This window comes from Plutella xylostella, chromosome 26, assembly GCF_932276165.1.
Source record: "Plutella xylostella chromosome 26, ilPluXylo3.1, whole genome shotgun sequence".
NCBI classification, from domain to species: domain Eukaryota; kingdom Metazoa; phylum Arthropoda; class Insecta; order Lepidoptera; family Plutellidae; genus Plutella; species Plutella xylostella.
Window position 1 is genome coordinate 6,402,210 of NC_064006.1, and position 15,633 is coordinate 6,417,842.

A 15,633-nucleotide genomic window follows, 5' to 3' on the forward strand; every position below is an offset into this window, starting at 1 on the left:
TGCTTTCTTTCAGTGCTAATAATGACGCCACCGTTCTTTGTTTTCCTGACGCTACTCACGTGCAGTTTTAATTCTTCAGGACTGATAATTTTTTGGACTAAGTTTTTAGTTTCCTCGCTACTTTTTTCTTTATTTTCTGGGAAAATGGCTATAGAGCTGGAGTTGGAAGGTCTAATGACCTGGCTGTTACCCTTTTTGATAACATCCGCAAAGGAAGGCTGGCTGCTTGCTGGATTCGGCTGCTTCTTGCACACATCTTGGATTGAAGTGTTGAGGGCTTCGAGACATTTCCGTACACCTCCTTGTTCATAAAGATGCTCTATTTTCTCCTGGGCTGAGATCGCGTGCTGCTTCACTGATTGATATTGCACAGCCATTTGTGAGGTCCCAGCACCAATCTTACGGCAGAGGGTGGCTATTCGTAACTTCTGGTCCGAATTAAGTTTTCCTTCAGTGGAGATAATGCAGACCTCATTTAGACAACTTTCTATATGGGCCATCCATTTTTGAATTTCAGGGGTCGAAATAACTTCTATCACAGGCGGTGCGGGTTTTTCTTCCTTATTCTGATGGTCCCCCGTGCAGGGGGAGGCGGGAGGGGGGCTCCGGGCTGTCCTGGAGCTGCGGTTGAACGGGCTAGCTTCCGCGTTCGACATGATGGTACAAAGTTCACTAGTCCATGTTTGTAACTCACTCTTGACACAGTTAGAAGAAATGCTGATACATGAATCAGATAAAATAATTCATAAACAATTAACTAAATCTGCGTCCGCATGCGACGGCGGTCAAACTGCATCAACAATTAAACGTCATCTCCATATAAAATTCATGACAGATGTGTCAAAAGACTCAAAAGTCACCCACTTCTCCCTGGTTGTGCTCTAACCGACTATGGTGAAATAATGATTACTATTACCACTAACCCCCCTTTTCCCTTCCAGCTAGCCATGCGTGCCTGAGCCACCATGGACTCCCCCACCTCGTCCCAGGACGAACGCGATATCGAAGTGAACGTGGTCTCCGGGGCCTCTACTCCCGACATCACCTGCTCGCTCAAAGACGACCGGAAGAGCCCCTACTATGAGAAAGACAAAGACAAGGCGGCCGGCAGCGCCCCCTACACGAGTTTCTCCATATCTTCGATCCTGAATCGGGCGGAGCCGCGGAGGGAATCCAATGTGTTGGAGGCGGCGCTCGCGGCGCACCATTTTGGCAATGCTACTGATGCTGCTATGCTTTCTAGGTGAGTTTTTCAGTTGTAATTATAATATTGTTGCTAAGTAATTATTATATAATACTTATGTTTCTTGTGTGTAATACTTAAGTTTCGCGAAGAAAGGATTAAGTAGGGAATTAGAAAAGCAATACCTACATAAAATTAAATAACAAAAACTTAGATATAAAATAGTACCTACCTACAAATTTATTATAGCGTATTAGGAGAGGCACGCTGCAAGTTGCGTAGAGTGAGCGCAAAACTAGCAAACTGACAAAACTCTGCAATTCAGAATACCGAATATGAGGTTTGTCTACTGTGAACAGAGTCATAAACTCACAGCTTACGTTTCTTGTCACTCTCAAGCATCTCGTTAGAGAAGTACCTACTTATATCCCTTGATCTAAACCATTTATACTTGATCTAGCCAATCACCAATCAACAGACCTTCTAGGTAATCTGTCTATTGCATAATCCGTATCTGAAACTAGGCATTCCGTGCTTGCGGCCGCCGGGGTAATACGGGCGTCTATTAGTTGGAAACCGACGGCCATTACGTGAACTTAATCTGGGCAGATCGCTCAGGCCGTGCTGCGTTTACACGCTGGACAGGACTTGGGCGAGTGAAAGGGATAGTGGATGGGCTAGTGCCTATGAGAAATTATAAAAATGTTGTTAAGAACACCCATTCAAATTTACCTATCCTCTGATTCAACATACTGAGTATCAATGTCACAAACTGAATATAAGTATGTTCATATTGCTCTTATAATATTCACTGATATTATGATTATAATAGATAATAAGAAGTAGGTATATGAACAGAAACTGAAATAGCAAAAAATATAACACACATTTTGAGTCAAAGAGAACAAAAAAATATCTAAGTTCTTAAATCTATCGCCGTCGGTCAAGTAAGAACGAGATCGCATGTATCACATACCTACTCGTACACAATTTCTGTTAGAATCCTACTCCAGCTACTGGAAAAATATCTACCGCTACAAGCAAGTCCATTGTCCCATCTAAACACGCACGATCTTAGCTCGATCAAGCATTGAACAGTTCGGTTTTAACCCTGTTCTAACTTTAAGTGAACGGTCAGCGATTGTGGTGAAGCGGAGCTGGCTCCATGACTGGCCGAATTGGCCTTTGCTATTGGTGGATTAGCCATTTAATATTTACACAAGGATTTTCGCAACTAATGATAATAATAATCATCATTTATTGAAACCATTTAACACGGCTTTACAAGTTTAGATAACTGTAATAATTTCTAATAATCTCATTATAAGTGCCGTATCCACTGTCCTGAGTAAATAAGCACAACAATAAGCTATGGTTTTTTTTTTACTTCGAAGGAACATTTTGGCACTATATATTTGACCAAAAAGAAGAAGTTCTAATGTCTTTTTCAGTCCTTTATCAGATATAATTTATACATTATTCTTCCTTGAAACAAACATGAAAAACACAGCGTAAATCTACAAAGTTTCCATCTGAAACCCCTCTAATCAGTCGCTAAACCCTATCTCAAATAAACACCAGGAGGGTTTCTCTAGAATCTAGATCCATAAAACACAAACGAACAAAATGAAACGCAATCAACACGTTCAACACAACGACATAGAGACTTAGCTAGCACAGCGCTTGAAAATTCGTTTTTCTCAAGATACAGTGACCCCTCTGTGAGTATGTGTATTTATAACACGTAAAAGAAGTCCCACTGACTTGCCATCTTGTCAACATACTTAACCCATCACGGACAAGTCACAAAAATCCCTACGCTTCATTACTACCCATGTCCAACCCCATTTAATCAGCGCAAAGTATCTTAAACAAGACCCCAGTAGTTTTGCCTTCGTGTGGCTTCTAAGGGTTAGGTTCAGTGGGGATGAAGCATTGGACTCACTGTTTGGGGAAAATGGGGGAAAATGTTGGTTATTGTGATTGCTAGAGGTGTTTGTTGTGATATTGTAGATGTGAACTTATTTGTATGTGTGTTTGTACAGCCAAATTAGTAGCAAGATATTTTTCATCAATATTATTTTCATAATATGCGCTGTTACATGTAAGTAGGTACTTCAATATTGTAAACGGCGTCAATAAGCTAGGTTACCTCTTTTCCGTTTAGGAGTACTTTGGTGCATTTGTCACTGGAACTTTTTCATTGCTCTTGAGTTTAGTTGTATGCAATAATTTGCCTCTCGGTCCACACTCAACGTCCTAGTCGGAACTAGTCCAGCCCAAACGGGGTTTTTATCTGTAGCAGCGACGTTGCTCGTGAAAAACCCACGTTAAACCGGATTCCGTCCACTTACACCCGGTTCCGTCCGGTTACATCCGGATTCACCCGGTTGTAATCATTTGTTTGTATAGTTTGACAAGCAAATTAAGTTAGTAAAGTAAAGGATATGACTTTTTTATAACAAAGAAAATCAAAACAAAATAATTATTGACAATGCAGTGAAAATGGGGATAAATATTGCATAGTGGGGTAATAGTTTGAGAAAAGACACAAAGTAATGGATGAAGATTAAGCAATTTATCTACAGCATTTAAAGTTAAATTGCTTAAAAGGTTACTGTTGTTTATAGCATCAAAAAGGCATTAGCTCAGCAAGTGCTGTACGTATCTCATATGAACATATCTCAGTGATCAATGAGTTTCAATGAATGACACAAAAGCACATCTGACATCTTTCTTTTCCACTAACCCAATAGAGCAAGCGGGGAAACTCCATTCGCTTATTGCTAGCGAGTGTCGCCAGTTGCCAAAAAAACAAATATGGCCGCACAAAAATAAGGAAAGTCTTTAAGAATATTCGGCGTGGGGCAGTGACTGGAACCTTGTCTCACTTAATTATCGTAGAGTGACGGAGGACATCTTGTCCTCTCTGTAAACGATCTGTCTTGTCCTTGTCTTGTGTCCTCTCAGTCTTTTTTAAACTTATTTTTCTACACTTTTATCCTTGTTTCCCCTAAGACGAATTCAGAGGATTAATTAAGAAATTTAATATCTTAATTATGAGAGATTTGCGGCACTTGAGTTTAATTTTTGTGCGCTCTAGAATGTGAATGATGGAATGTTTTGAACTGACTGTAATTAACAAAATGTGTAAACATGGTTGCATTCCAAACTGTATTTACCTTATTCAGAAATAGCATTCCAAATTCACGTCTAAGATGCCCCTACACGTTTAACTTCCCCAAGTTACAATCTTCTAAACATCTTAAATCTAAAGACGTCTGCAGAAAAGCTCAGAAATCTCTCCAAATCATCTATTTTCCCGTCTCCTTCACACACGTACACGTTATAGCTGTATGAATGAGATGGCTATAAGATGCGGTTTGGGGTAGATGTGTTTTTAGACAGGAACTTGCCGTGGTCGTAAATAAGTTAACTACATCTCACAAGTTTAGAAGATATAGGACTGACAGCCGGAATAGTGGTGTAGGGGACATTCTGGCCGGATATGCCAAAAATTAGGTTTCAGAATTTATACTAATGTGCGTTGGTCTAGTACGACATCATTATATTTTGAATTTAGAAATGGTGAAACGGCGATAAGTTTCATGGAAATTAATTCTGCAACAAAAATTAAAATCATAATACATTATGTTGAAATAAACAATAGAACCACTCAGTTGTGTGGTCGTAACATTATTAACATACCAAAAACAAAAGCTAACCCTGAAAACTAATTTCCCATAAATAACCTCCTTTACGACACATCAAAGCGCAACCAAAGAAGCCATACTCACATAATCTTCTCATCACACCTAAATAATGCTCTTAACTCAACACCCCAAAAGAAATTGAATAATACGCCATAACCGAAAAATAAACAAAGGCGAAATAATAATAATGGTAAAATTGGGCCCCTTAAGCTGTTCCCCCGAGAGTGTGTATACTCGACCACTCTCGTAAATAACTTAAGGGACCTTAAGATTTACCCCTCGATGTATATAGTCTTAAGTTGGGGTGAGCATGTACTCAGGCAGGTACTTAACGGTTTACGGCTGATTTGCGATCGAGGGCTCTTTTTGGGCAGAGATTTTCGACTTCTGACTCGATTTGTATCGCTGAAGAAGAAAAATGCGCACGTATTTATACGGCACGACATTCTTACTAACTTTCAAGCATTGTTAACTGTTGTCCAAAACTAACGTCTAAAAATATTACAGTTTTCTTTCACCACATTTGTAAAAAGAACGCCCCAAGACGGCGAGCCGGCAGTCTAGTGCGACAGGCGACCACAATACCTAAAGAACATTCAAGAAAAGCTTTTAAACGAGTCCCTGGCACATTTAGCCGTCCCTATCAGCTAACTCCAGTACAAAAGGCCCCGCTTCGCTACAACTAAACGTTTTAAAGCATAAAAGGAAATACAAACACCATTATTAGTAAGAGTTTTCTCCGAGTGTCAGTGTCGACGCCCGGCGACAAAAAGAAAGCTAGCGGTTCCCTCATCGATTTTTATACCCCCTGAGCGGGGCGGGGTTAGTCGAGCCAGCCAATCACGGCGCGACGAACCGACCAATCGTGGCGTGGCTTCTTCTTTTTAAAAGGAAGTGGAGGTTTATCGTGTAATGGAATTTTCGTTCTGAAGTCCTACGCGCGGGAGCGGGAAATGAATGCAGATTTGTTTTTTTTTTCAGAAAGCTTTGAGACATGGATTCAGAAGGTCTCGGTTTTATTAAAGTTTTTTGGGTACGTTGAAATTGACTTTTAATGTCTTGGATGTTAAAATGTAATCTAAAGGGTCTTTATAGCCATACATAATCTACAGGGCAGTTTAGTTACTAAAGTGGTTTTATATATTTTTTTTTAAAACTTTGTCATACTATGTATATTATATTTCATTTAAAAAAAATCGATGCACATTCGATTCAAAATTCAAAAGGTTGTGTCATACAAATGTAACTATTGTTAAAAGTCAATATTTTTTTCTCATTTCACTAGTCAACAGCGACTGTGAGATTTTTCTTTTCATCGGGAATAGCTGCCATTTTTATTGTCATTGCGAAATATCGATAAAAATAAAACGATGTTCAAAAGATAGAAGATACTTTTAGAACGGGTATTTTTATGGTGATGTGATGATTACAATATCGATGATTTTGTTTTAAAACATGAGAGAGCTAAGTATAAAACATGTAGCCGTAATAGCCAAAACGTAACACATTATGTTATTATTTCTTAAAAAAATTGTAATAAAAAAATATTCGGAAGAATGGCTTATTTATAAAATTAATAATATTCACTGGAAAATTTTATATAATTTCTGTTCCTATTATTGATTGAGGTAACGTCATAATGCGCTACGAGACATAACACTACGGGCGGTGTAGGCGTTTCGTAGCCCGCGTAGCATGTACGTAGCTCCCAATAGAACGCCCGTAGCACGCGTAGCAAAAACGTAGCAATAAGCCTACGAGATAGCTTTTGTAAGTTTTATATTTAACAATACAAGTTTAAGTTTTATTATTAAATAAGATAAAACTTGATAATAGCTACTATCAGTTAATATTATCTTCTGTTATAATTACAGAATGTTTAGGTTTGCCGTGGAAATTAACCTTTTACCTTATAGAGTACGCCAGCGCTAACTTTTTAACAGAAACAGGCTACATTTATTATTAAGTACAAATTTCTGACACTGACGTATCATCGTCTTACTTTTCTTTTTCACTCATTTATTTAGTCTTAACCCAAAGTTAAACAAGAATAGATCTACCAACTTATTTGTTACACGAAGACAAAAACTAAAAAAAGAAGTTAAAAAATAATAATCTACCAACTGTTACTCGTTTCGTTACACAAAGTTAAAAATTCAACCGTCAAACAAAAAAAAACTTAACTACTCTACCCCATCACTAGCCGACAACAGTGTCTCTAGGGACTAGTGTTGTGATGTCTCGGTAAGCTGAACCGGTTCATTACAATTATAACCGAGAGATGAGCTATCCGCATCCTACAATATGTTATAGAAATTGTCTGTTTTGTTGATCTGAAATAGATTTTCATATCGTGGAAGTATGCTGGGATCGAGTTGCATTGTTTATTTAATACTGGCTGTTATTATTTGTGTGCCTCTTCCTCATCTCATCTATATCTTTATATTTTGAAATAAAAATGTCCTGCTTACACATTTTGTACAATGAATGGAATTCGGATGAAGCACAGATGTAGGTACGGTGGCCTGCGCCTAAAAGTATACAGGCGGAGTTTTTAAAATAGCGATCTCAAGCTCAGATGCTGCTCAACACACACATAAACACCACATGCTGCACATCCACATAAACACCATTTCTACACATATCACACACAACACGTCCCCGGATTTATAACAGATGTGCTGGTCCCTTCATCATCAGGGATCGCTATTTTAAAAACTCCGCCTGTATACTTTTAGGCGCAGGCCACCGTACCTAGCAGTTTTAGAAAAAAGGTACCAGAAATTATTTTTTCAATTGGCGGCGCTAGTTAGCTCTCGTACAGCCTTAAAAGGTGGCTTTATCCTTAAACTTTTACCACCGAATTCATAAACCGAACTGTCGGTTTACAAGAGGCTTTCAAGCATCATCTTGATACTCCATGTTTGACTATTTGTGTTACACAGAAAAACCAACATTCGAGTATTACCAATCGATGGCGTTTGTAAAATTACAGTTCGTTCTATGAATTCGGGTGCTAGTTTTTAAACCCATTCTCCCACTGCGTGACTTCTAAGTGACGCGACTGCGACGCAACCCATGATAGCCTTTAAAAACTGGTCTTATACGCGTCGGCCAAGGGTTGCGTCGCAGTCGCAGTCGCTTCAGAGTCGCTTAGTGGGAGAAGGGGATAAATAGATTTTGTACCAATCAACTTAATCATTCCTTATGTTACTCTTGTTGGAGACTAGCCTGATTTTGCAGTCTTGTTATATATTTACAACCCTATCTATGAATTTGATGCTTAATTTGTAAGAAGATCTTCACCAACCAACTAACCCATTCCTCCTCTTGTTGCAGACTGGGCCTGATCTCCCAGTGGGGGGCGCTGGCGGGCCGCTACGGGGGGCTGGTCCCCGGCGCGCCGTGGTACTGGGGGCCGCGCCCGCATGAACGCAGTCCGCAGAGAGGTAGGTCTTTCAGCCCTAGGGCGGAAATGGTGGTGGACTTAGCCTGTAAATGTAAACACTAGTGATTTTTATTGTAGGGTTGCCAAATCTCACACACACATCTATGTTGATAATTATAGATGTGCAGGTTTCCTCACGATGTTTTCCTTCACTGTAAGAGTACATGGTATAATTATTGTACGTACTTTAATTTCTTATTTCAAAGAATTCATTGGTACATGGCAGGATTCGAACCCACGGTTTCATGAGAGTTTATCCGTTACACGACACCTTTTGTACATAACATAATTAAAAATATCCTTTTTATTAAGTAGCTGCAGAAAAAGCATTTAGTTAGCAAGGAAGTAACTCCACCCATGTCACCGCGATTAAAATCTGACACCGATTTCCACAAACCAAACAATTCAATACACCTTCTATTCTAACCTATTAAGCTACAAGGTCCACTTTCATTTGACTAAACAACGTTTTAAATTTGCAAATGGCTGATATTCCATTATAACTTGGCCCCTTTGTTGGAGGAATTGCAATCGGAACGGGGGTCTTAAAATCTGGTTGTTATATCGATTTTCGAAGCCCGCGTAGTTTCAAATCCTATGTTACGGTTGCTCTGTTTACACAAAGCTTATGAGTTAAGTAGTTTATAAATGCGCGCTCAAAGTAAGTTTTGCAAGAGTACGTGCAGACACGTTCTAAACTGACAGTTTATTTATTTCTGCAATATTATGTTTAGATTTAAAAAAAATGTAACTAAGGGCCCAGTGGTAGCTTATTTATCCTAACTAATATTATAAATGCGAAAGTAACTGTGTCTGTCTGTCTGTCTGTCTGTCTGTCTGTCTGTCTGTCTGTTACTCTTTCACGCCAAAACTACTGAACGGATTTGAATGAAATTTGGTATACATATGGTATAGACCCTGGGAAAGAACATAGGCTACTTTTTATCCCGGAATTCCCACGGGAAAACTTTTTAAGGCGAAGCGAAGCTCGCGGGAACAGCTAGTAATAAATAAAAGTAATTTAATACTTTTTACTACTCACAAAAATAGCTACTTAATGGACAACATTTCAAAAAACTAAAGCTGCTATAAATCGAAAACCATTTCGAGATTTAGCTCTAAAGGCCACAAAAAAAATGTTTTTGTATTTTTTGGATGTATCATTTTCGAGAAAATCATGAAATAGTAAAAAAGTGCTGATGACGTCATGCATCAGGTGCGATGCATTTTGATGATCAAAGCCTATAGATTTAAAAACAAAGTAACTGTCACTTTCATTTTTGATTGACGTTGACGTTTTATCGTGAAGTTTTTGTTTATTTGGGTCATTTTCATAAATTCTGTTCTGACACTTTCTGACTATTTGTTTATTTATTATATATAATGGTTAGTACGTATTAAGAGATGACCTCTATATAATATGTCCCAGAGCATGCCACCGCCTACACAGCTGAAAAAATGCTTCTGAAAAATGCTTCTGGTTATTTTTTTACATGATAAGTACTTTGTATCATCAATGTCATTTGAAAATGACCCATTTATTGGTTGGCATGTAAACAAAGTTTAAATGTCACTTGTCAGTGTCATTTATGTTTTTTTTCGAGACTAAGGCAATAGACAAAATTAAAAATTGAACCTAATATGTGACGATACTTCCGGTTTTAAAATAATTAACTTTAAAGTTAAAAATAACATGCAAAAATTAATGTATATACAAAATAAAAAAATACGGGTCCTCTAATTTTCTATAAATTTTCCGAATAGCTAATAAAAATATAGGGTAAAGAAAATGAAATGTTGTCCATTGAAATAAATTAAATGTAGACATAAGGCGACCGAATGGCGTAGTGGTTAGTGAACCTGACTACTGAGCCGATGGTCCCGGGTTCGATTCCCGGCTGGGGCAGATATTTGTTTAAACACAGATATTGGTTCTCGGGTCTTGGATGTGCCCGTAAAATGGCAATAGGCCCGCCCCCTATTACATTGGGACTAACATAACACTCTGGCGAAAAGTGGGTACAGCAATGCACCTCTGCCTACCCCGCAAGGGAGTACATTAGTACAAGGCGTGAGTGCATGTTTTTTTTTTGTAGACAAAAGTTAGGAAATATAAACCAAGTTGTTAATTTTATTTTAGTTTTTACTTTAATAATTGTTCTTTTTCAATCCCGTTACTCCTCCGAGGAGTCTGGGGCTGACACCAGGCGCTTCCATGCTTCTCTGTCGTGGGCCAGCAAGTGGGCCAGCAAGTGGGCCAGCAACTTTAATAATTACCAATTATTATTTGAAATTTGCAATGTACCTACCGACCGAATAATTATCCTTTGAAGTACAAACCCAAGGGGCGAAACCCACTTATTTAGAGCCCGAAGCGGCATCAAACCAGTCAGTTAACTGCGACCGTACTTTTGCATCAGCAGCCATCTCGCAAACAATGATTATTCAGTCGAAGAACCTTTCAGAACGAGGGTACCATGTTTACGGGGAAAAAGTCAGACAATTTCCAACGCAAAATGGGGTTGAAATGAAAAACCCCGCATAGATAGACGGCAAAAGTCAAAAAGACAAACAATGCAATCCGAAAAACAAGGCATCAATAACTGCAACGCGGGAGTGAGACAGCCATACAGTCACTATGTGCAGGAGTGAGATAGCAGTATTTTTATAGTTTCCCTGCGGTGTTAGCATACATGACAGTGCTTTGTTCGCGCTATGTTCAGCGCGAAATGGCGCGAAAGTCTTTGTTTTGGCGCCAACGAGATGTGGCTGTTTGGAATGGAACCGCGGGCACAGACACACTGGCCGGTTCGCAGAATGGAATTACTTCGAATTTCAAATTTCGTTGAGCGTGTATCCTCTTTGGTTCTGACCTATTTTGTGATTGAGTTCACTGTTTGTAGTTTCATAGGGCCAAACGTATTAGGTATTGCTTCTGAAAATTTAGGGAATAACAAGAAAATACAAAATGCTGCATTTGCTACAATCATGAGATTATGTTACTTACCACGAAATTATAATTTATTAGTGGGGCTGATTCCGAATTGTTTACTGTCAAATTGTTAATGTCTAATATTGTTAAAAAAACAGTCATCTTAAAGAGACACTTTATAAGATTGGACTCACAGTTTTTAATGAAACAAGTGCAAAGCCGAAACGAAATAAAAATTAAAGCAGTGATGGTCACCGTATGACCGTCAAATCCCCCAACAATTATTAATTCCTACTTAAAAAGGTGTGAATACCCACAGAGCGATGTAAAACAATCAGTGTCGGCTGTAACTCGAGACATCGCAGGATCGATTGTTAGTTGATCCTTAGATTAACAATAAGCGAACTAGATGGAGCGTCAGTGCAAAAGACACGTGTCAACAAATAACACGTAATTTTCACCACTGAGCTCTTATTTGGAATTAATTTTGTTAGAAGATTTGCAACTTTAAAGAGTTGTGAATAGATTGAACTTAAAACGGTTTGACAGTAAACAAAATGCGGGCAGTTTTTTTGCTTAGTTTTTGTACGTGACACACCATCTGGTCGTGTATTGTTCATCTAAGGTTGAATCGATTACTAGCTGCAATCTGATGCGTCCAGGAAGCCATAGAGAGCGGACCTTCTGTCACTACGTACAAGCCTTAGAATAACTTGCTTAATGTGAATAAATGAATTCAATTCTATTCTAACTAAAAATCTCACCTCGGTAGTTGATCTAGATTATATCTTAGAAACTTAAAACTGTGTACCATGTTTTGATTAACTGCTGTTTGGTATACCATATTGATAAATAAAAGTGTTTAAAATTGTAAATAAATCTTAGAGAAAATAGTGAATATTCGCCTCCCCGCCACCATTGTATCAAAATCTGCCTGTACATATTTAATTATGACTATTTTAAGGTTACGTTGCGAATGAAGAAGATTAAAGCAAAAAAATAATATTTTATGTTAGCTACTGCTACTTACACAGATTTTATTATGAAAGATCATAAGTGTGCATATTTCACTATAGCGTTCATTACAAAACTCTCAAGTGTACACTAGGCCAAAGAAATCGCGCCCGCTTTACAAAACAAATCGTCAGCTACTTACTAGAAATGTGTCAAATTGCTCAATCGCAGGCACTAAGACCACTCGACCGTGCATACGCCATGTAATACAGATTACAGACAATACTATAATTGGATTTCACAATACAATGGTCAATACAAATGTGTTGATTTCCAATGAAATGGAAGCCATAGGAGAGGTTTTAATTCGATTCTCTTTATGTGTCACATTGTGTGTTTACTTAAATGAGGAAAGGTCGTGACGTTTCACTTTGGCTTTCAGTTAATTTAAGTTGAATTTAGTCTCATCGGATAGTGATACCAATTTAGTTATAATTAATGGGCTTGCAGTCTACCTACCTATGTTAAGCGCGCTCCAGACTCTCGAAAATCTACACGAGACGTAGCGAGTACTGTAGTGTAGACCCTATTCGGCACAGCTCGCCAGTAGTTTTAAAAGTGAATAGTTTTGTCCAAACCAGAGACAAAACCTCTCGTAGACAGTGTGAATCGAGATTTAGAAAACCAGCCTAGCCTTTCAAAAGCCTTTAGATCCTAAAACCAAGATCTCAACTCCCATCTCTTGTTACAGAGGACTCAACAACCAACGAGGAAGGGTCAGCGACGGGGTCCCCCCGCGCGCGGTCCCCGCCCCGCGCCGCCACCCCGCCGTCGCCCTCGCGCTCGTCCCCGCGCTCCCCTCGCCTCCACCCCGCGCTCTACCAGCCAGCAGACCAGAACGACTCCGACCCTGATGTAGACGAGAGCGATGATTTCGACAAAGACGAGAAGCGAGACCCTAACCAGTCGCTGGGCAAACGAAAGAAGAAAACTCGGACGGTCTTCAGCCGATCCCAAGTCTTCCAGCTCGAGACTACCTTCGACATGAAACGGTATTTGAGCAGCTCCGAACGCGCTGGCTTAGCTGCTAGTCTGCACCTGACGGAGACGCAAGTGAAGATCTGGTTCCAGAACCGACGGAATAAGTGGAAGAGGCAGCTAGCGGCTGAACTAGAGGCGGCAAATATGGCGCATGCTGCTCAAAGATTGGTGCGCGTCCCTATTCTGTACCACGAGTCGCGGCCGACGGGCATGCCGCACACACCCATGCCATTACACCCGCAGTTCTCCAATGAGCCTGGAGTGTACTTCCAGCCCCAAGCCCCGCAGCAGCTCCAACCGCTGCCACCCTCGCCAGTCACCTCCAGAGCGCCGCTCTCCGGACTCGTCTAGCTGCCACTAGATGGCGCTGATAGCATGTTCTCTGACGGACGGTGTTAGTGGATGTGCGGACTAGTCAAATTATGAATGCCAAATTTGTGTAGTGTTTAAGGGTTTAAGTGTAAATTATGCTGTAACTAAGATGTGGTAATCGTAACGTACAAAACTATCATTCGAAATTGTTGTAAATGATTGTAAATAAGGAGCGTAGGAGTATTTGTAATTCAACGTAAATAAATATTTATTCGATTAGGTTTAAGTGTAAATAAATGTTAGGTGTACAAGAACTGATTATGCTTTGTTAGAACGTAAGTATGAATTTGAAGTTTTATGACATGAGGCAACGAAATATTCAATCTTCATTATTATTGAAAGCAGTACTGAAAGCTCACCTTTACTGGAACACTTAATATCCTTATCCTTATTTTACTATGTTTCCCAAATTTAAAATCTATCTATGTAAGTACAAAGAAAATTTCCCATAAATTACATAAGTACAGAGGAAGAAAAGATGTCTTAAAAGATATAGGATTAGAATTAATTTGCTAGGTCGCCACGTTACGCCATGTCGCTTCGGCATAGTCTTGTAAATGCTAAGCGTAAATGAATAATCCTTTTCATGTCTTAATGTTATTTATTGATAGTAGGTGAGAGATCTTTGTCATTATTGTACTGTAATTATAATTATTATGATAACGCTGAAGTAAGGTGAAAATAAAACAAATTATTGCAATATTTTACGCCTTTTAATTATTTATTCACAGTTATCCACAGCTATTGAGTACCTCAGTACCCACCACCGTTGATTTTTTTTAGCTGGGTAAAGCTGCGTACAGACCGGCCAAACGAACGCCAACAAACGGGTTACGTTGACCTTCATGCTGCAATCTGACCCTGTATGTATAAATATCCATCGTTGGGCGTTCGCCGGTGGGCCGTTCATCGTGGGCCGGTTTGTACGCAGCTTAAGGTAGGGTGACTGCGGATGTTGTCGACTTAGTTAAAAAGAAATACGACCGAATGGCGTAGTGGTTAGTGACCCTGACTACTGAGCCGATGGTCCCGGGTTCGATTCCCGGCTGGGGCAGATATTTGTTTAAACACAGATATTTGTTCTCAGGTCTTGGATGTGCCCGTAAAATGGCAATAGGCCCGCCCCCTATTACATTGGGACTAACATACACTCTGGCGAAAAGTGGGTGCAGCAATGCACCTCTGCCTACCCCGCAAGGGAGTACATTAGTACAAGGCGCGAGTGCGTGTTTTTTTTTTTTTTTTTTTATGAACTTGTGAATCATCAAAAAGCACAAAATTACGAGGGCTACACCGAAAAGATCGGGAATAGAATACTTAGGAATAAATTAGAGTGAAACCTTTTTGGTGTATCAAATGTAGTGTTTTTTCAAACATAATTCCATTTTCGAATTTTAAAAAAAGTAAAAAATAAAAGATTATTGACCATTTGAATTTGACAAGTCGGTGTAAAAAATGGAGCTTACGCGGGAACATTTCCGTGCAATAATTTTTCACAACTTTCGTCGAGGTTTATCTCAAGAACAATGTCTCGCCGAGCTTGTTTCTATTTATAAACTTGAAGCACCAAGTAAAACGAATATATATCGTTGGTATTCTGAGTTTCGCCGTGGACGTTCCTCTCTTACCACAGTCCCTTCTACTGGTCGGCCAAAAACAGCGGTAACACAAGATAACATCGATGCTGTACGCCAGTTAATAAAAGAAGATAGACATGTGACATACGAGCAGATTCGGGCTTCTCTCAGCATTGGTATGACAGCCATTCAAACCATTTTACATGAAGAACTGGGTGTCAAGAAGTTAGTTTCGCGCTGGGTGCCCCACCGTTTGACCGAGGAACAAAAGTCGGCTCGTGTTAATTGGTGTCGATCTGCTCTGCAACGGTTCAATGGAGGCAGTTCAAATGCTGTCTACAATATCGTCTCTGGTGATGAATCGTGGATTTATTCATATGAGCCCGAAAGAAAACATCAATCGGCAGTTTGGG

General features: G+C 39.5%; 1 protein-coding gene across 1 annotated transcript; it reads left to right on the forward strand.

Moving 5' to 3' along the window:
- Positions 1-943: 943 nt before the first annotated feature.
- LOC105391681 (homeobox protein Hmx) lies at positions 944-13,995 on the forward strand. Its single transcript, XM_011563205.3, has 3 exons — positions 944-1,243; positions 8,236-8,345; positions 12,982-13,995. Exons 1-3 carry the CDS (start codon positions 966-968, stop codon positions 13,620-13,622), a joined length of 1,029 nt encoding a protein of 342 aa, XP_011561507.2. The 5' UTR covers positions 944-965; the 3' UTR covers positions 13,623-13,995.
- Positions 13,996-15,633: the final 1,638 nt, after the last annotated feature.